Genomic DNA, 23,886 nt, shown 5'->3' with positions numbered 1-23,886 from the left:
TGAAATGGAAGCTCGCGCAAATCATGTTTGGGCCTTGTGTATGATCTTCTGTGAAGTTCATGTAACGGAATCCTAGAATTTGCAGAAAGTATATAAAATGTCGGATTTTCCTGATTTTTTTAGTTTTGCGTCCCGTGTATGATTGTATGCGCAGGTAATTTCATAATGTCATCAGAAAGTAAACAATAATGTCGGATTCCAGCGACAAGGATTAAATAATTTTTCTAATGACGGTAAGAATTGATTTGGGTTTTTTTTGTTGGTTTTCAAGGTATCACGCAAATTCACTTGTTTTCTATCCATGGCAAGATCAAATATATAGGGATATTAGATCTTGACATGGATAGAAAACAACTGCCTGAGCAAATTAATCATATTTTACAGGTTGTTCATCAAATTGAAAAATGCATATGTTTTCGTACAAACTACTTTTCTTCCGTTAGTTTATTAATTCGATTTTTAGATTATTTATTAAAACACTATTTTAATAATAAAACACTATTGAAACAGTGGCGAATCCAGGGAGCGTAGATAGTGTACGACCCCTAATTGATCGCAAAGAAATATTATGTTTTTTAACAGATTTTTGTAGTCGATATTTTTTTCCTTTTTCTATAGTTACCCCCTTTTTGAATCGTAATTGAATTTGCCCAAAATAAATGATAGTATTACATTTTATTTTTTTTTAAACTGAAAGAAGAAACATTAAGTACTTTTTTTCCAAAATCAAGGGAACTCGTTACAATCCTATATAGTTTGGAAAAGGTTTCTTAAGACGTGGTAGTAAAATTTATTGCTTTTTTGTTATAAAATGAAAACAAATGAAGATCTTGACCTTTTAGTACATTTTTCAGTTTCCTAAATATTTCAGAGGCCGATACCTTTCCAAAACTAGAGGCTCTTAAGAGCCTGTGTCGCTCACCTTGGTCTATGTGCATATTAAACAAAGGACACAGATGGTGATGTGTTTGTAGATCTAACTTTACTGAACATTGTTGCTTCTTACAATTATCTCAATTTATAATGAACTTGGCCCATTAGTTACAGAGGAAAATATTTTGTTAAAATTAAAAATTTACAAAATTTACAAAATTATTAAAAATTGACTATGAAGGGCAATAGCTCCTTAAGGGGTTAACTGACCTTTTTGGTCATTTGACTTATTTGTTGACCTTACTTTGCTGAACATTTTTGCTGTTTACAGTTTATATCTATCTATAATTATATTCAAGATAATAACAAAAAACAGCAAAATTTCCTTAAAAATTTCCAATTCAGGGGCAGCAAACCAACAACCAGTTGTCCGATTCATCTGAAAATTTCAGGGCAGATAGATCTTGAATTGCAAAACAATTTAACCCCCATGTCTGAATTGCTCTTAATGCTTTGGTATCAGAGTTACAAGCCAAAATCTACATGTCACCCCTATGTTCTATTTTTAGCCATGGCGGCCGTCTTGGTTGGTTGCCAGGGTCATCGCACACATTTTGTAAACTAGATACCTCAATGATGATTATGGCTAAGTATGGTTGAATTTGGACTAGGAGTTTTAGAGGAGAAGATTTTTGTAAAAGATAAGTAAAAATTAGGAAAAATTGGTAAAAGATTACTATAAAGGGCAATAACTCCTTAAGGGATCAACTGACCATTTTAGTCATATAACTTATTTGGAGATCTTACTTTGATGAACATAATTGCTGTTTACAGTTTATCTCTATCTATAATAGTATTCAAGATAATAGCCATAAAACGGTATATTTTCCTTAAAATTGCAATTCAGAGGCAGCAACCCAAAAACTGGCTGTCCGATTTGTCTGAAAATTTCAGGGCAGATAGATCTTTACCTGATAAACATTTTTTACCCATGTCAGATTTGCTGCTTTGGTTTCAGAGTTATAAGCCAAAATCTACATTTTACCCCTATGTTCTATTTTTAGCCATGGCGGCCATCTTGGTTGGTTGGCCGGGTCACGTCACACATTTTTTAAACAAGATACCCTAATGATGATTGTGGCCAAGTTTGGTTTAATTTGGCCCAGTAGTTACAGAGAAGAAGATTTTTGTAAAAGCTAACGACGGACGACGCCGGACGCCGGACGCAAAGTGATGAGAAAAGCTCACTTGGCCCTTCGGGCCAGGTGAGCTAAAAAGGTGGAGTTTAAGCCATGGAATAACATGAAAATGAATATGTTGTATCATAGCTGAGCTCCGCCTTGTTTCCTTCGGATTCTAGTTGAGTTGCATTTGTGCAATTAAGGGACATGCTGAGAAAGACCTTGTTTATGGCACGCAGTTGTTTTACCCTTGACATTCTGTATGTACGTCATTCCATACCTCCTAAATTTGGTTACTGTTCTCTGACTTCAGTGTGCCTCAACCAAATTTTATGAAACTGATACTTTATTACCACAAAACACAGATCAAGTTTGAATTTTGGTGGCGCCATTTACTTTAACTGTTCTAGAGTTATGCTCCTTTTTAAACGAACAAAAATGCTGAATTTTTGTTTCCATATTCTAACTTTAGTTTGCCTCTGAACCAACTGCTATGAAATTAATACACAGCAATGCTTATAAACACAAAATACAGATCAAGTATGCATTAAGGGGGTGGGGTCACTAAGCTGTTCTGCAGTTATGCCCCTTAACAAACAAAAAAAGATGCTTATATTTATAGTTTCCGTTCTCTAACTTTGATTTGCTTCAACTATTTGCAATGAAACTTATACACAATGCTTGTTAGCACAAGTATGAAGTTTGAATTTTAATGGGGTCACTTTAACCGTTCTAGAATTATGCCCCTTCACAAATTGAATGATTGCTGAAATTTTCATTTCCATTCACTAACTTTAATTAGCTTACCTCAACCAAGTGCTATGACATGTATGATATTGTACACAATATTTTTTACCAAAAATACAGACCACGTTTGACTTTTGAGGTTGTCAATAAATTTTCTAGAGTTATGTCACTTTGAAAATGGAAAAATTGCTGGATTTTTGTTTCCGTTCTCTAAATTAAATTTGCCTAAACCAAATTTTACGAAACTTATACACAATACCAATTACCACTAAATCAGATCAAGTGTTTTTTGTAGAGTCACTTTTACTGTTCTTCAGTTATGTCCTTTTATAACTTTATATAATATGCAAAATAAAAGCAACAGTAGTATACCGCTGTTCAAAACTCATAAATCCATGGACAAAAAACAAAATCGGGTTAACAAACTGAAACAGAGGAAAACGCATTAAATATAAGAGGAGAAATAAAGGCAACAGTAGTATACCGCTGTTCAAAACAACGACACAACATTAAAATGTAACACACACAGATACGGACTAAGCATTAGAAAAAATCCTATGAGAATAACAAATATAACATCAAAACCAAAAACATGAATTTGATATAGATAAGTACCGTGACACGTCTTATAGTAATGTGAATTCACACTAAAAAATAACAGAAAACAAACGACTTAACGGAAACACAACGTTAAAATGTAACACACACAGAAACGAACTATAATATAACAATGGCCATATTTCTGACTTGATACAGGACATTTTTAATTGAAAAAATGGTGGGTTAAACCTGGTTTTGTGGCATGCCAAACCTCTCTCCCAAGCGTGAGCATCATCTGAGATCCATTGATACATTCCCCATTTAATTATTGTTAAATATCTATTTTTTATTTTTTTTTGTGTCGGAGCCGATAAATGCCCCATTTGTTTGTAGGTAAGAATTGGTAAAGTAACACACACACACACACACACACATATATATATATATATATATACAACTCGTCTAAACATCAACCCAACAATGTTAGATCTGTAAATTTGCTTTCGCAAATTTTTGGTTCTTCCCTCGCCGGGATTCGAACCCATGCTACTGTGATATCGTGACACCAAATCGCCTGCACTGCAGCCGTCCCGCTAGACCACACAACCACCTGGGCTCAATAAAAACACCAGATTAGAAAAAAAAACATGCAGTATGATTGCTAAGGAAACAAATTCTATAATAAGAACAAAATTTAACCATCATCAGAGTGGTAAGGGTTCAATTATTGAACACAACAAATGACATACAGTAATCTATGATAGGACCTATGATAACAAATTCATCTAGTATAATTATGATTTTAAGATAAAATATGTCGGGAAAAAAAACATGAATAATATGCCTGAAGGACTTTAAAATATTGAACGTGAATTGACTTTTCTTTGTAGGATACATAGAAATCCTGAAGAAAAAATTGGCCCGAGTCTTAAAAGACAAAAATTTGACGATAAACGAGAGAGAAGGAATGACAAACATAGTTTAAAGGACTGCAGACTTCCTCATATCTTTCAATCTGTTCTTTTTTTATAAATATAATAATGCAATATCATCTTATTTGTATAGGTATACAGCCTGTAAATCTTGTTGGTGCCTTTTAGCTCCTTAATATATATGCAATCTTAGTCTTTTTAATTCAGAAATAATTTCTAAAACAAGTTATTCTAATCATACTAATGGTATTTTATTTTCTATTTTTAACCTGCTATATGCACTTTATCAAATACAACAAGTTGCAATTGTAATTTACTGTTAAAAATTGATAGAAATTATTATAATTTAAGGAATGTATCTCCCCCATGCAAAGCTCTGATTCCTTTAACGGATTTGGCTATACTTTTTGGACCTTTTGGATTATAGCTCTTCATCTTTTATATAAGCTTTGGATTTCAAATATTTTGGCCACGAGCATCACTGAAGAGACATGTATTGTCGAAATGCGCATCTGGTGCAAGAAAATTGGTACTTTTAATTGTATTGCAAATGTGATGCAATAGAGAGCAACCTTTATATATCTTGGAAAATACTTTTTCTGAACTGTAATGAAAAGTATGGTTATACATAATGTTGGAAACAAGTTTACCTAAAAACTTTCTTATGTATAAAATTCTGTGTTGTAAAATCTTAAAGATTTTGTTTTTTTGGGGGGATTTTTCCCAATATGTTTAAGAAATCAAAATGCATAATTTTTGCTTGTAGATTTTATTTCGAGATTTTACCGACATGGGTAAAGAAAATCTATGCACCAAGTGTGTGCCTGATATAAGATTTATATTTTTGGGATTTTTCCCGAAATGTGAAAAGAAATTTTTAGTCATAAGATCTAGCATATACATTTGATTTTTCGGGATAAATCCTGAAAATATTTGAAGACATCTGTGCTAAGCTGGATCACACATTCACGACTTTTACTGCCATCCTTGACAGGACCATTCCCAATTAAAATATGTCAAAAGTCTGATCAAAATCCTGTGAATCGTGGATGGAATTTTCAAACTTTAATTGAAATTAGTAAAAAAAAAAAATTTAATCACGACAACAATCAGATATTGTTCAGGAAGCGTCGATATTCAACCATTTACAAGCGAATTTGTCCCGATAATCCCGTTCTCAATCCGATTCTAATCCGATTTGGAGCTTTCGCATGGTAAAATTTGACCGAGTCAGTCACGACTGCGTCCCGATTCTACCGAATGTTATCCGACAGAGATCAGACAGTAACCAGACAGTGAACCGACGCTGACGGAAGTTATCCGTTTGAAAACTGGCATATTCGCTATGATGATCAGGTACTGTCGGAACGCAATCCTATCACGGTCCGCTTTATCGTATTGCAAACGGCTTTGTCTGGTCTCAGTCGTATTGTATTCTGTAATTGTCGGGACTCTGACATGGATGTCATTGACGAATTTCGTATTAATAACGGGACTGTTCCGCAACGGTTTCGGCAACAACGGTTCGCAATCGACAAGATCTGAATGCAATCTACTCAATCGGAAGAAAAGAAAGCAATGACAAATTTCTCCATATCATTCCCGTTTCACAGGATACCGTCCAGAATATACAGAACATTGTTAGGATTTTGATCCGATACAGCAGAATCTGTCACGACTAAGTCACGCTTGTAATCCGAATAGACAAAATCGGCTGAGTTTCCCCTAATGTTACGGGACGCATATAACTGTCGGGTTGCTTTGCAGAACTATTCGGACCATTTCCGACCTGTACGAATATGTTAAGAAATTAAACGACTGCGTTCAGACAATGATAGGACATTCCAGATAATTGAGGATAATAATCAGACTTTCACCTTTCGTGTCTTATCGCTGTCTGATTTCAAACGGGAGAAATAATCGGCAATGTGTGAACCCCGCATTATACATTTTGTAATTAGTTTATTTTTGTCGGGATATTTCCCGAAATGTATTTCAGATCTGTTTGTTCAAACGCTTTGCCAACATGTATGTCATAAAATTTAATGTTGAAAATGAGTTCGGGACATTTCCCGAATAAATAGTTGTCATATATACATTTTTTCCACAAATATTTTAAAACTTTCATATATTTTGGGAAATTTCCCGAACATTTAATGTAAGTTTTATCAATTATAAGAATAAACTCATGGAATATGTTTACCAGCGCAAATCATTATCTTATAGAGGTATACGTAACTAGGATGGGTATTTTTGTTAAAGTCAAGGGTTCGTATTACTAATAAAAAGTTAACACCAAAATAATTGTAGATTTCTCTTATGTTCAACTCGTATGAATATATGTTATCGTGTTTTTAATGAGTCACAGAACTAAAGAAAAAAGTTACTTGATGCTCCAATCTCGGAATAGAATCTTTGATATTAATTGTATTCATGTATTTATGTTAATATATAACTCATATTAAAACCAAATTCATATAGACTTCAAACAAACACTTTTAATTCTAAAAATGGAAATGTGAACGATAGTAAGTATAGGCATTTCCATTGAGATGCATCTAAACATACAGTAAATGAGTGAAAAACGGTCTGTTTTACACACGATAACATTGAAATACGAGATGTCTATATTTACGCTGTAAGATGATTCATTATATTGATTATTGTAAAAAGAACATATTTAGCATTTTTTTGTCGATTCACAATGTCGTAAAAGGATTGATTTAATAAATAGAAAGGTCCATAAACAAATCCCAGCAATATATACTAAAACTCTAGTCCATAGGTGAACCATATAATGTGTTTGTATGAATTTTTTGAAAAGACTTTCAAAGTCTTACCTTGTAATATGTATTATATAATGTTTGTTCGGATATCATTTAGGTTATTGTTTATCAAAGCAGTCAATCCCATTTCGATACCCTTGTTTCGTATAGGTATAAGTAATTTAAAATTAAAACTCGATCAGTGATAATATAGCAAATGTAGTAGGTTATGTTTTGGAGATAACACCCAGTGAATCTGCAATGGCCTTATAATTGTTATGTTCTTAAGCGCCCTTTAATAATACATTTGATAATGAAGGGTCTAAGTATATATTGTTTGGATTGTTTGTGGACACCGCTATTGGTACTACGCAACACTTACTGCTAAAATGGTAATCTTGTATAGTAAAATAAAAACACTTTATCGTTAAGTATAGTTGTATAATACGAGTCTTTTTATGTTTTGTCATGGTCAACCTTTCACCTCAAACCAGTCTGAACCATACTCGACCTAGGCTGAACCATACTCGACCAAGTCTTAACCAAACTAGACATATTTGTTTGTACCTATCTATTATTTTTCGTCAATTTCGGAACTGCTTGTAACAACAGCTATTGCCCATGACTAGAACATTAAGAAATTTGAGCAAAAATTTGAAATTACAAATGAATTTTAGATAGCATTGAAATTGAATTGTTACAATAAACATAAAATTACTTCTACACCATATTCATCAACACTGACATATAATAATAATATATAATATATGTATGTAACCATATTCAACTCGTCTAAACATCAACCCAACAATGTTAGATCTGTAAAATTTGCTTAAGCAAATTATTTGTTCTTCCCTCGCCAGGATTCGAACCCATGCTACTGAGATATCGTGACACCAAATCGCCTGCACTGTATCCGGTGCGCTGGACCACACGACTACCTTGGCTTCACTATAATGAAACTTTTAGTGCCGGGTGTTACCTTTCCTCGTCAGTTTTAATCTAGCGTCGTAATACAGTACATGATATACAGCTAGTTTCCCGTTTTTCCGTTTTCGCTTCGTTTTTCATTCGTTCCGTTTGCGTGTTTCGTTCATTCCGTTTGCGTGTCATTCATTCCATTCATTTCGTTCATTTCGTTTAAGTTCATTCCGTGTTCCATTCCGTGTTCCATTCCGTTTATACACGACATAGCATGATAACAAGTGTTTTGTTCGGTAAATTGTGAAGCTAATCATTTCGTTTTAGAACGTTTACAGTGTGTGTGAACGATTATATCATTCTTAAACGAAAGGTAATTTGGTTCGTTTCACAGATAAATTTCGTATTTTATAATCACATCATCACATGTATTTTTCTTTATTAAAAAAACCCGACAATCACCACATGATGGTCACTGCTTCAGGTCTGAATAGACCGTCTTTTTTAATTAAATGATGTGAAATTTTGTTAAAACTTTTTTGTACGCAGCATGGTCATTAAAAACTTGTTGAGACATGGAAATATTATATTCTACTTTCATATTGAGATTAGATGTATTCACAGGTTCATTATTTATTTTTTGTAAAAAGGATTTTTAAAAATATTCCTATATTAAAGTGTACTCTACACATGGCTTACTGGATATGCCGAGTTGCAGATATGGTTGTCTAACTAATTTACAATAACACAAATGTAGAAAATTGTAGTATGGTAGTTTGTAAATAGTCTTCTTTCTATTTTAAATAATTAAAAGTAAATTCTGAATAAAATGTATCTACGATTGCTTAAAACATAGGGACAATATTTCAGTAAGTCTGTGTTTCATTTAATTAAACAAGCTAGATTTATATATTTTTTAATACAGTTACTGTAAGTCTTAGTGTTATAGAAAAACATTTTTTTATTTGCATATCATAAATATCATGCATATGAAGCATGTATATGCAGCCTTGTGTTTAAGTTTAGTGGACTATTGACAATAATATATTTCTGTAAATTTAAAAAGACATTTTATTGGAACAGATGTGTATTAATTAAAGTGGTGACAACGTTTTCGAGGTTTTTATACATTGTTTAATCAATCCAAATAGCCAGCGGACGTACTCTGCAGGACATCTTTTGAAAACTTGCCAGACATTTCACACTTAATTGTTTAACAGATAATTATTCTACTGCCAATCATCAAATGGAACTTTTATTTTAGTTATTTTTAGCAAATAAGACTGATAAAGATATTTATATATTTACATTGATCTTGAATTTTTTTGATGTTTAAAATTTGTTCAGAAATATGATTCAGTATTTTTATTTCCTTTATTTGAAATGTTTAAGCTTTCAGCTAATCTGACAATAACAGTGTAATTATGACGTGATACCTGTTAAGAGAATGGTAAACGAAAAAAAAGTCACAGGAAAAAAGTCCCTGGAAAAAAGTCCCTGGAAAAAAGTCACAAAGTCCCTAGAAAATAGTCACCGGAAAAAAAGCCACAAGAATAAAAATCACAAGAAAATAATCACAGGAAGCTGACAATGCGGTAGTGCTTTTCTCACTGTCGAAGGCCGTACGGTGACCTTTATATATAAATTTGTTAAAATTTCTGTGTCATTTGATCTCTTGTGGAGAGTTATCTCATTGCAATCATACCACATCTTCTTTTTTATATATGTGTTGTGCAAAAAAAAAAAAAAACACAAAACCATTACAAGTTGTCGATTTATTCACTGACAGTGGCTTTTTCAGTTAGTTTGAAACCGTTAATAAAAACTGTCACGTACTTTGACGTTTAAAATTAATTTGAATAAGCATAGTATACCTATAGATACATGTATGTAAGGGCTGTATAGCCAGGCAAGGTCTTTAAAAACTTCCATCATCAATGGCTTTTTTTTTGGGGGGGGGGGAAATTATAGATTATGATGATGTTTCTAAAAACTTGTGATCTTTTAACAAATTTCCATAAACTAGAAATTAATATTCAGCCCTTAACGTTGCAGATGAAAGTAAAACCATAATTAATATAGTGTAGATATTTCAGCTTTGTCTTAAAATTTGCAATAAAAAGTACCTACAAATATTGAATCAAAACTCTTTTGAAACAAAGAAATTTGTCCAGATATATATAAAGAATATTTTTTTCCGTGTTCTATTCCGTTTATACACGACATAGAATTTTCCTTTCCTAATCAATGGTACTCATGACATAAAGAAATGTGAAATTTTACAACAAATCATCTAAAAAATTGTACTTTAGTGTCAGTAAGGACAAAAAGTTATAATAAGTGTTAAGTGCAAAGTCCCAAAAATGTTGTTAGAGTTATGAATTTTCGTTAATTCATATATATCACATTTTATAAGAAATATTAATATTAAACCGGGATAAACAAAAATCTCAATTATACTAAGAAAAGAATATTTAATGAATATTATACAATATGCTTCGTCGCAAATTCGTGTAAAACCTTAGACAAATAGTACAGTTACATTTTATCGACTGGTCAGTGTTCGGAACTTATGATAACAAATAGTTAAAGCGTATTAAGGACGAGAAAACGAATAAAAAGCTATAATGTTTCGCAAGAAACAAATATCCACCAGAGATAAAATGACTTATAGTTGTTAAACTGGTCCGCCGTTCCATCTATACATGTAGCTTGGCACTTCGAGGTGAACACAACAGGGGTCCAGTTTGTATATATGTGAATTATTAAAGGTCACCGTCTCGAAATCCTATGCACGTTTGAGTTTAAATCCCGCGATGATTACAAGGGTACCTCAAAATGACATATAATTAATATTCGTTAATTTTATATACTCTGAACGAATAGTTTGATCGTTTATACAGAGAATAACACATAAGTTTAAAATAAAAGATATGTGGTATGATTGCAAACTAGACAACTATTAACCAGAGTAAATGACAGATGAAAGCAACCATAAGTCATCATACAGAAAATCCACACCGAATAGTAAGCTCTAAGAAGGTTCCGAAACAAAACAATTCAAACCAGGAAATAAGTAACCCTGTTGCTGTAAAGACTTCAAAACAGTTGTGTTTATGAATGAAATGGTTTAAAGAAAGCATCAATCTGTCGATTGCTTTCTTTTGCTTACTGCGCTACATCGATGAGTGTCAATTTAATTTTTTCGCGAAAAGAGAAATATTTTGTTAAAAAGAAAACAACCTAAACATCAGAGATACCTTTAATTTCAGTTATGTTCCTGTATCAATTCGCAGTTTTTCTTAAATATTTTTTTACATTTTTTTCTTATATGCAAAGGGATTCCGTGCCTCAGTTAGGTTTAGTATCATATAACCGAAGTTTTAATTATCTTTAAGCCAAAACAGGTAACTGTTATGGTGACTTTTGCATGAAGTTTTATAGGTACAAAGACACGTTATCGGCACTACTTGATAATAGAAATTTTCACTAATGGTAGTATGGAAATTGATAGAAATTTTCGTTATATCCTTTGTCAAAGATGTAGTTTATATTATGATATGTTAAAAATGAAACACAATGATACATGTAGGTCACCGAGTTTGTTTTCAAGCTACAGACTGTGAAAATATGAAACAGCTTGTATGGATTATGCACAGAAAGGGTATCATTATATGAATATTTGAAGTTAAAATGAATGATAGAATTTCAAATAAAAATATAAGAAGATAGCTCTTATAAAATGCATTCAGAATACCAACAGGAAAATGGAGGCACAATGCGTTTTATCCTGTTAAACGTACATGACATATAAAATAATGAACATTTTCCGGTTAATTGTAGTAGACATAGTTCTGTCTGCGTGTTGCAGAGCGTAATTTGACTTGACCTGTAATTGTTAATTCTTAATACATTGTTAGTTGGATGGAGAGTTGTGTCACTGGAACTTATACCACATCTTCTTATTTGTTTGTACATTTATCTCTGATTCAGTGATGTTTTAGACGGTCCGAAAATAATGAAGTGAGATACAATGCATTTTAAAATACGTATCAGAAATACAGATTTATCTTCAATTTTCAAATACCAGACTAAAATACAATCTTTTAATACCATTTTAAATTCCAGCGGCTATGTCAAAGATCGACTTCGTCTAAGCAGAGGTTCAGTATGGGCCACAGGCAAGATAAATTTTCTACATATTTTTAACTTTTGTCATTTTTCATATCATGAAAAAAATGTAATCGAATATCCTGTAATTACATGTACCACGTAGAAAAGTAATATACTAGAAGAAACTAATAAAAAATTCGGTCCAAGGCCTGATTGATGAAAGGGAATTATCGACAACACAAAATGCAGGAAATAATTGTGTACAAGAATTGAATAAATTAATCAAATGGTCGCCCATTTACAATAACTGTAAGAAGAAAAGGGTATAAATTTGCATCTGCACGGTTAGTAAAATTGTACAAGTAAAAAGTAAAACGAGTATTCCACATGGCTAAGGTGTTTTAATTGACTTCTTAATTTATGACTTAATAGTATTATATTATGTAAACGAATTGAGAATCTAATTTATTCTTCCCGTAAAGTGGACAACCTTAGCGTGAATACAAGTACTTCTTCGTGACAATTACAGCTAATTTCTTTATTCATGCAGGGTAAGACTTTGGTAAGTTTGATTGCTTTGTTTGTATATTGAAAATTGGAATTGGGATAACTTTCAATCAAATTTTAATATAACATACTTGTTTTTATAATGTCTGTCTATATTGTTTGCAGAAGTCAATCTTTATGATAGTGCTTGAGCTAACGTTAATACAAACAAAACAAGCAAGCCAACTAAAGTTTTACTCTACAAGCATTAGAAAATTAGCTGTAATGGTATAATTAAAGCCAGGAGCATTTGAGATCGTAAATAAATTACTGCAACCCAAAACACAGCCGTCATTGTAAATAATGTTGTCTTTTCAATATAATTTTTTATTTCTTTTATTTAAATGATTCTCATATTGCTTGTACATGTGAACGCAAAGTTAATCGGGTGAGTGTGTGTCCATGTCCGCATGGTCACTGCTTATCAATCGTAAGCCTCAACAATTTGATGAACTTTCGGGAATTATCGCGTGATTTAATAGCTCGGATTTTTAGATTAGATATGCGCCGTTAAATGTGAAACTGATCTTACTAGGATAATTTTTAGAATAAAAGTCCCTTAACCTTTGTTAAGTTATCGCATGCACGTAACTTACTTAAAAAGTACATGATTTCGTCTTCGCCGTTTTACTAAACATACAGCCTTTCAGTAATTACTGCCAAACATCACTATACTGCATATAAGATATATAACCCCCCCCCCCCCTGAAAAAAAGAAAAAAAAAACCCAACAACCAACCAGTACATCATTAGCTAGAACCTCAAATTATTCATCGTGGAAAAATTGCGCTAAAAAAGAGGGGCAAAAGATAACAGATATCAGAGGGACATTCAAACTCATAAATCGAAAATAAACTCGCCATGGATAAAAAAGAAATAAATAAACAGACAAAAAATAGTTCACAGAACACAACATAGGAAACAAGGACTGGGCAACACAAAACCCACCAAAAACTTGGGTGATCTCAAGTGTTCCGGAAGGGTTAGCATATCCTGTTCCACATGTGGCACCCGTTGTGTTCTAATATTACCCATAATACCAATTTGGTTTAATAGCTTTGTTTTAATTTGTGTTTCAGACGCGAATTATTCAGTTTTTGGTTAAAAGGCACACCATTGATTTTTTTTTTACAAAAATGTTTTTGAGGAGAATAAAATTATGAACCCGTATGCATAAATTCTTAAAACATAGGAAACATATAGACAATAACTGTTTAGTGTCTTTAAATATCAGCTGTATGTGTACGAGGCTAAGACACAGGTGTAATGCGAGCTTTAGCGAGCTAATACTCCTGTTTCGAGCCGAGTAGAAATACAGCTTAATATTTAATGACACTAAACAGTTAATTACAACAGCCCGACTAAATAGTCGAAAACAGCCGAAAGCCACCAATGGGTCTTCAACACATAGAAAAAATCCCGCACCCGGAGACGTGCTTTAGTTTGCCTCTAAACAAAAATATGTACTTGTCTAGTTCAGTGACCTTGGACATCAAGCTAAATCCGAAAATTATAAATAAACATATTAAAATTTAGGCAATTAATAAGTTTGTTATAACAATTTTGCCAACGATTAAATCTATCTGAAACAAGTGTACAACAATTATCATTTTTTTTTATTATTACAATTTAAACTAAATCGTTAATTATCGATGATAAACGTGATTAAACTGTTACATTATCACGATTTTATTTTGACTGTTCAAACGACAGAAAAGTTCACAATTGTGAAATAGATAACGACTTGTTATTTTTCTCCCCAGATGTGAAACTTCAAAGAGTGAAGTTGTGATAGACGGATGCTAAATATCAACATGTAAATTATATGGACGAGAAATAAAAAAAGGTGTTACATGTATGAAGTTATTCTGGAAACTGTTATCAATTAGCGAGATTCCGATCAAAGCTTTGTATTTGCAGTCTTCGAAGAACGCAAAAAAGAGGCACAAATAAAGAGTTATGGTATAAATGTAAAAGTTCATAAAGTTTATTTTAACATATTTTCTATTTCCAAGCCAATGGTCACTTACTCGCATTTAAAATTAAAACAAATATATTTGGTCTTTATTCTACTGTCCAAGACATTTGCAATATTTGCATATACAAGTATGTATATTATTTTTTTTTAGATATTCAAGGCAGTTTTATTTCTTTTTCAATAACTTTTAGAATGACTCCCTTCTCTTATTTCTAGTTAATTTTCTGTATTTTATAAAGTTAACGTCTTTTTTTATGTGCGTTAGATATATTTTCTAATTAAATCAACCGTTTAATTGTGTTGAGTCATTTAGATTAACAGAAAACACAATATAATAAATGATTATTTTCTTCACTGAATATTCTTGCTACATTATGTAAGTATATCAGTGAGCGTAATTCGTCCTGAACATGCATGATATATGTGCCACTGGACTTCAAGAAACGAACAAACAATCATTACTAGCCAGTGTTTGCACTTGAATAAAAAATAAAAACAAATACACTGTACTGTACATGCATATATAATAGCGGACTATGCCTGCACTTGCAGATAAATTGACAGACTTCGGAAGTACTAGGTTATTTTATAAAAGGTTCATACGCTAATGTAAAAGACGGGAAATAATTACACTAAAGTCATCGAAAAAAATGTTTTTCCTCCGTGAAACGAAATAAGAAGATTTTTTAATCTATTTTTTGGAAAAACTTAATGGGCGTTAGTTTAATAATTTACAAACACGAATCGGGTCATTCATTTCTTTAATAGTGAAAAAACTATGCAAATCGTTTGACGTGGATAACGAAAAAGATTGACACACAAATGTTTTGAAAGCATAATATAATATATTCTATTTATTTTAACCAGGGATAGCATAGCGACTGCCACTAAATTATGTTTCTGAGATACTCCTTAAATTTTTTCACGACTTTTACGATGTACATCTCACTAACTAAATGAAAATAAATAGAAAAAAATGACAACTTTAATAATTAATATGAATAATGAAATAAAGAATGTTCGCGTCCTATTTTTTTTACAAGTAATATATATTTTTTAAGAAAAGAAGGTATTTTGATATTTAAATTTATCTTGTTAGCCTTTCATAATTTAAATATTTGTTTTATGTTACTATTTATCTATTCATTCCAGAGTTATCATTTTTATTTTAAATGCAATAACGAAATAATGTAATGAATTCTATTCATAAATAAATAATGAGAAGTATAATATACCGATTAACTTTAAAATTAGTATATTTATTCGTTTCATTTGGAAATTTGAAAACTAGCATAATCGCCAAACAACCAATCAGGTGAAATAGTATCGTTCCTGAACGAAATGTGTTTGTTTACACGGAATATATTGATCGTTTCGTTCGTTTCGTTCACACACGACTTTGAGCTGAAAAAACACGAGTTGACTTTAATAAACGAAATGAGTGGAGATACACGATTCTGACTGATTTAACTCGTTCGTTCTCATTTCATTCCATTCGCGTGTTCGTTCCGTGTTCGTTCCGTGTTCGTTCCGTGTAAGAGGGAACGTTGAGTGGTTTAGTAGCTGTATAAGGCATGGAGATGTTATTGTTACAGATCAGCTCAATTATCTATAGTAAAGGATCCTACAAATTAATGCAAGATACAGTCACAGAAAATAATTATATTTATAAGTACCTCTGAGTCAGTGACAACTCCATATATATTTATCACCTTGTTGTATTAAATTTTAAAAATGACACCTTTGTTTTGTAAAACTAAACATTTAAAATTATCACGATAATTAAACTTCCATAGTGATCCTTGATAACCTTTAAACAAAAATGCCTTCCAAAGTTGCAGTTAAAATCAAATTTAAAATGATTTAAATAACGTTTGTCAAAATTGAAGACATGTCATACAAGAAGTCACTTAATAGGGTGGAATAACGTCAGTACATGTGTGTTTTACTGATTAAAGAAAACCCTATTTTTTCGTAAAATTGTGTATTACTTATCTTGTGGATTCAAAATCGCATGTCATTCAAGTTATACATGATATTGTTATTTTAAATGAATGTTATTTGGAATTTAATACCTACTGACAAGCTGTGATTTTTTTAATTAGTTACACCTATGCAACAGTTATTACTATATACTTTGCCACTAACCAGAAAAACAACTTTATTCATTTCTTGAATTTCTGTATCCCTTTTCAATGTATATCATATACAATAAATTCCAATTCAACATTTAAGAAAAGGTACATTTCAATTATTTTGTTGGTTGATGTTACCTCATTAAAAGAAAATTATATACATATTGTATATAACTATGAATCCAAGAAAAAGTAAAAACATCTTTTTTTAACAAAACTCTGCCAATATCAATAAACAATCAATATTTTTAAATCATTATATAATATAAGTTGATTTAACTATCTCTATTTGATAAATCTGAGAATCATGTAAGGGTGAAACAAATATGTTTATATATATATATATCTTAATTTCATTTTGGCTGTTGTCATGTCAGTTAAAAAGAGATTTTTTTCAGTTAAGATTAAAAAAGGAGAGATAATTTGGTCAAATATGATTCAGACTAATCGAGTATTGTTCAGAACTTTGGTCGAGTATTATCTAAACTTAACAAAATAGTAGAGTACATGTAGAGGGTGGGATAAAACTGTTTCAAATTGGTCGAGTAACAGTTCAGACTATTTGCAATGGGAGAGACAAGTGTCAAATACAAATCAGTTTAGTTGAGTAAAGTTAAGACTGGGGTCGAGTAAATTTAGACTGCTCGGGTGAATATCAATACAGTCGAGTTTGAATAAAGGCAATTTCAGACTTTTACTGGTTTCTTCCGAAAATAACATGCCTCCGTCACATTAGTTATACCTACACACTTGTCTGTATGAGTCGCAATCATAAGTATTGGTGGATTTTTCATATTTTCATCTGTTAAATTATCTTCACAAAAACAGTGAACACTGTCAAACCAAAAGTCGATATAACCTGCAAGAAATAAACATCCATATGTCATATGTGACTATTTTTAAACATATTAAAAAGAATATATTGAATTCAAAGAGTAAAATAACGAATTAATCGAACTCCAAGGAATTTTAGAAACGGAAAGTCCCGTTTCATACTTACTAAATGGCTAATAAAAGAGCAAACAAATGAAAAACAATTGTCATATTCCTAATTTTGTTCAGGCCTTTCTGTATGTAAAAAAGGTAGATAAATAGATATAGGTAGATGTGGTATGAGTGCCAATGAGACAAATCTCCATCCAAGTAACAATTTATAAAAGTAAAACATTATAAGTCAAGGTACCTGGTTTTATAGCAAGGTTAGCTTATAACATGTAAGACGATCTCTTAAATTCCATTATTTTTACAAAAATGTTTAAGCAAACCAATAACACGTTATAGGTTAAAATTTAGGAGACAGCCCACACCATCGTTTTAATATCTTAAACACTATACAACAACAGATGATGTCGACAAAAACTGACCAATGTACAATGGCGGGATGTTTATATACCGAGCCACGTCACAAGGATATTACAAAGAAAGGACTAAACTGTAAATGTTTAAATTATACTTAGACAAATAAATAGAACACTATAAAAGAGGGACGAAAGATACCAAAGGGACAGTCAAACTCATAAATCTAAAACAAACTGACAACGCCATGGCTAAAAATAAAAAAGACAAACAGAAAAGCAATAGTACACACGACACAACATAGAAAACTAAAGAATAAACAACACGAACCCCACCAAAAACTAGGGGTGATCTCATGTGCTCCGGAAGGGTAAGCAGATCCTGCTCCACATGTGGCACCCGTCGTGTTGCTTAAGTGATTACACATCCGGTAAATAGTCTAATTCGGTAGGTCATATTCATGAAAGGGAAGGGGATTGTAGTTACGACGTAAGGAACATATCCGATATCATTTGTGAAACGGTTATTCCATAACGGTCAACCAACTCGTGAGAGAGACAAGTGTCAAATACAAATCAGTTTAGTTGAGTAAAGTTAAGACTGGGGTCGAGTAAATTTAGACTGCTCGGGTGAATATCAATACAGTCGAGTTTGAATAAAGGCAATTTCAGACTTTTACTGGTTTCTTCCGAAAATAACATGCCTCCGTCACACTCTTATGACGATAAACACCGTCAGTTCTTAAATACAAGACCACTATGTACTATTTGTGAAGTTGATACTGACTTTTTATCCCCAAGCCGTGAAGGTTTGTATCTTCCAATGAACTATTTAAGTAAACAGACAAGATATTTTCTAATATAATTCTGGTTCATTCATATGCAAACTGGTGATGTTTTAAAATTCTGCGTAGCAGCTGTAATCACTTGAATACCAAATGAGTTGGGTGAAGTTTGTATTTTGCTGCTAAAGTCGGGGAAATTAATAATGTCTAAATGAATTCTTCTGGATTGTCTTTGATTCCAGTTCTGCTATGACTACTTATTTCAAATGAGACGGAGGAAACTTTTTCTGATTCTCTTTAATTTGTAGTTCTGGAAGAAATATATAAATGGAAACCAAACAGATAAGTTTAGATTGTTAGTGGAAAGACCATCATCAATATACCAAAAATTGAAATTAAAACATCAGGTGTGTGTATGTTCTTGTTTTGAAGGAAGCCCTCAGATTCATATAAACATACGAAGTAGTCGGAAAATACAGGCGCACATTTCATTCATAAAGGAATGCCAACATTTTATTGAAAAAAGTCTACCTTAAATTTCCCCAAATACGTTATAAACATGTACCTTCAGTATACTTACCACTTATTTCGCGGTGGAGCATGTTTAACCTATTTGTTTACTGTTAACTGGTATCCCGAACCAATATATATTAAGCGTATGCCACCATTTTTATGTATGAAAAAGCATTGTGAATGATTACTTTTAAGGATGTTTGCTTGTCATGTTTTGGAATTTTTGTCAGATTTTCGAAATCCTTTGGTTTTATCCATTTGAATGCCTTAAAATATTTCGCCCATGGACCCCAATTTTTCTTTTAATAAATCTTTTACATGTATGATAATAAGCCATTTGTAAAAGTCTTATAAAATCTTATTTATTTTTTAATTTTTGTTTTGAGAACTTTTACTGGTCAATGATAACGCTATGAAAATTCGAGAGAACATTTTCCCGCCATATGTCCAATGGCTAATATCTCGAAAACAAGCACATCGACTCCTATATTTTTTTTGTTTTTTTGATTTCTCAAACAATCCCCCCCCCCCCCCTAATTAATATATATTGGTTTTAAGGAAAGTTATTTATTTTGAAACTGAACAGCAAACTTCCTTTAGTGACTTTTCAATTTGACATTGGAAATGGTAGTACAAAGGGTTGAAGATCAAATGTTTTGAAGTAATTGATTCCCGAGAAAGATCGGGATTTACAATTTTCCGTTTTTAAAATCCCCATATCATTAATCACTACGCGAGTAAACAGTTTCACAGTATTTCTAAAGACAATCATATTTCACTGCAGACATATATTTTGTGAACATAATGAACAATTTTTAAGTAGAATATGCAGATTAGCCGTCAATGTACCGTTGTTTGTACGTATTAAATGTTTAAGCTCATGTTTACAGTTGAATGTAATGTTTATTGAAACTGTATCCTAGTCATATGACATATTTGTATATATAGAAATAATGAAGTACTCATTAATTCTTAATTCTTTAAAAGACACTACGCTTTGGTAAATTATTTACACCAAGTTTTTGGTTTCTACATTTGATAGCGTTCAGCCATTCTGACAAACTGTCCAGTTCACATTCTTTTCTGTATGCCCTTGCTCTGGCGTAGTCCTTCATGGGATTCAAAACTTATATCAGTTACGGTTCCAATGGATGGATTCGAATATGAAATATTTATGTTGAATTTTGTTCAAATTTCCAGTAATGACATGACTAGAGGGGATTACATATACATGTAAGATGAATTCGAACAATCACAAATCTGAGGGTGTTATTTTTTTCTCAAAATCAAGGTCCTGCAATGTTTGCTTACAGTCAAATACCAAAGGTGCAATGGTGTTGATGCAACTGTAGGATACAAAAGGACCAGATTATTTTGTATTATTAAAATTGATACACTTGTTTGCCAAACTAGTAAATTTGATAACTGTGATTGACTGTCACGAGTGTACTATATATATGACAGAAACATTCATTTGCAAGTAATGCAATATATATTCTAAATTATTTGATTAAGAATGTGAATGTTTCTTCTTTATATTTATAATAGTATAATACTAGGCTGACATTGAAAGTCAAAAGACATTTGAATTATGTATTGATAATCGTAAAGCCTTTTCAATGCTTACAGACGCAATTATAATTTGCGACGATTTGACATTTATTGTATAGGTGAGGGTAGATATGCTGAAAAAACCCAAACACATAAATTCAATCCACGTTCTACTCTATTTTTACATAAATAAATGAAACTCATCCCTCATTGTGTACTTGCAGTAAGAAACAAAACTGGTTTTACAAGCAGTCAATGAGCACTTAAGTCGACTTTAGTTTTGAATGTGTTTTTCTGTTGCATTTTGCTTTTGTCTTTATTTACTACGAAGTGTGTTCTTCTTATTGTTTATACATTTGAAAGCGTCTGCTGTTCACCTTTTTATTAATGTTATTAAACAAACACTTTTTATTTTTCTTATTTATTTGTTAAATCAATTGTATCGCATTTGTTTTTGACTGTGTTTACATTCTTACCTCCAATAGAATCAAAGTATTTTTCCTCTTCAATCATGTCTAAAGTTTTTATATCTTTGTTTACATCTGCAACTATAAGATAAATTGCATCGGGCGATAAAAATGTCTGGTGTTGTTTGTACGTATTAAATGTTTAAGCTCATGTTTACAGTTGAATGTAATGTTTATTGAAACTGTATCCTAGTCATATGACATATTTGTATATATAGAAATAATGAAGTACTCATTAATTCTTAATTCTTTAAAAGACACTACGCTTTGGTAAATTATTTACACCAAGTTTTTGGTTTCTACATTTGATAGCGTTCAGCCATTCTGACAAACTGTCCAGTTCACATTCTTTTCTGTATGCCCTTGCTCTGGCGTAGTCCTTCATGGGATTCAAAACTAATATAAGTTACGGTTCCAATGGATGGATTCGGATATGAAATATTTATGTTGAATTTTGTTCAAATTCCCAGTAATGACATGACTAGAGGGGGTTACATATACATGTAAGATGGATTCGAACAATCAACAACCTGAGGGTGTTATTTTTTTTCTCAAAATCAAGGTCCTGCAATGTTTGCTTACAGTCAAATACCAAAGGTGCAATGGTGTTGATGCAACTGTAGGATACAAAAGGACCAGATTATTTTGTATTATTAAAATTGATACACTTGTGGGCCAAACTAGTAAATTTGATAACTGTGATTGACTGTCACGAGTGTACTATATATATGACAGAAACATTCATTTGCAAGTAATGCAATATATATTCTAAATTATTTGATTAAGAATGTGAAAGTTTCTTCTTTATATTTATAATTGTATAATACTAGGCTGACATTGAAAATCAAAAGACATTTGAATTATGTATTGATAATCGTAAAGCCTTTTGAATGCTTACAGACGCAATTATAGTTGGGTCGACGATTTGAAATGTATTGTATAGGTGAGGGTAGACATGCTGAAATTGCCCAAACACATAAATTCAATCCACGTTCTACTCGATTGTTACATAAATAAATGAAACTCATCCCTCATTGTGTACTTGCAGTAAGAAACAAAACTGGTTTTACAAGCAGTCAATGCGCACTTAAGTCGACTTTAGTTTTGAATGTGTTTTTCTGTTGCATTTTGCTTTTGTCTTAATTTACTACGAAGTGTGTTCTTCTTATTGTTTATACATTTGAAAGCGTCTGCTGTTCACCTTTTTATTAATGTTATTAAACAAACACTTTTTATTTTCCTTATTTATTTGTTAAATCAATTGTATTGCATTTGTTTTTGACTGTGTTTACATACTTACCTCCAATAGAATCAAAGTATTTTTCCTCTTCAATCATGTCTTTGTTTACATCTGCTACTATAAGATAAATTGCATCGGGCGTTAAAAATGTCTGGTGTGTGACATAATAATCCTTTTCGCCGGCAAAATCCCATATACCACATTGTATCAAACCTTCAGATATCATGCTTGCTTTCATGTTCTTAGCTCTTAAAAGAATTGCGTCGATTTCTATATCACTTTCATTTGCTGTATCCATATTGTTTAAGGTTTGATCGGTCCGAGGCGGGGCATGATATTGTAGTCTTTCGTCAGGTTTCTCATCATATGATATATTTGTATCTGTATTTCGTATTTCTTCATATGTGTTACCAGTTATTATGTGGTCGTCTTGGTCTGTATTTGCATCCGTCTGTTCTGATTTGTCGTCAGATGGTTTCGATGTAATTGGTTCTTGACCATTTGAATTCCTCACGCTAGGATTGAGATATTCTTCAATTGAACCTGGTTTTTTAGTCGATGCAAATTCTTCTGGATTCCTTTCTGTTGTCTGTCGTATTCTTTTTGTAATGCTCTCAAATTCTGTTTCAGCTGTAATAAAGTACTATATAATGACGAAATTTTGTCCAGAATACATTTCATTATTCGTTGTAGCAGACTATGCGATACAACAGGAGCCAATGTCAAGAAATCCTCAAAAAAAAAACATATTGTAAAACTTTTCTATCATAACATTATTTCTTTAATCTGTACATGGTTTTAGTCTAAGATCAGTATTATATCAAATTATTATTTTATTTTCCATTGTTATTTTTTCTAATTTGCAAACTTTTAATTCTTTTTTCAGTTTTTACATTAGCCAATATCCTTTATTCTGCAACCCTTTTTTGGATCTTGTTATGTGTGACAATACATTATTGTGCTTCTCTCTCTGAGTTTCGCTTTCTCTCGATACGATGTCTTTGTAGTACAGTGTATTTTAAAGGTGATACATCGTGTAAACAATTTACAAGAAAACTAAACATACGGAGGTTGAGACATGACATAAAAACAGATTTACATATTTATGTTTAATATGCCTACCAGAATAAATTCCCCTAACACACAAACAAAATAATGGCTTAGACACGACAGGAAGTTGTGTGTTTTGTTATAGTTCATCTGCACAAATGCATATCATCATCGATGTCTTTTCCTTTTGATTTCCATTTTGTTGTATGCCTGGTGTTGTTGTCTGGTTGTTTACTTATTGAAGTACTGACTAC

General features: G+C 31.8%; 1 protein-coding gene across 1 annotated transcript in view; it reads right to left on the bottom strand.

Annotated features, from left to right (window-relative positions):
• The window catches only part of LOC139484434 (uncharacterized), a 69,773-nt gene that overhangs the window by 35,554 nt on the left and 10,333 nt on the right, over nucleotides 1–23,886 (bottom strand). Inside the window, exons 3-5 of the mRNA XM_071268167.1 lie at nucleotides 22,643–23,212; nucleotides 21,352–21,423; nucleotides 17,478–17,590 (exon numbers count right to left, since the gene is read on the bottom strand). Coding sequence (XP_071124268.1) covers nucleotides 17,478–17,590; nucleotides 21,352–21,423; nucleotides 22,643–23,212 — 755 coding nt within the window. The remainder of the gene's footprint in view (nucleotides 1–17,477; nucleotides 17,591–21,351; nucleotides 21,424–22,642; nucleotides 23,213–23,886) is intronic.

This window comes from Mytilus edulis, chromosome 8 (genome assembly GCF_963676685.1).
Source record: "Mytilus edulis chromosome 8, xbMytEdul2.2, whole genome shotgun sequence".
Classification (NCBI taxonomy): Eukaryota; Metazoa; Mollusca; class Bivalvia; order Mytilida; family Mytilidae; genus Mytilus; species Mytilus edulis.
The sequence above is the reverse complement of the archived record's forward strand: the minus strand, read 5'-3'. Positions and strand labels throughout refer to the sequence as shown.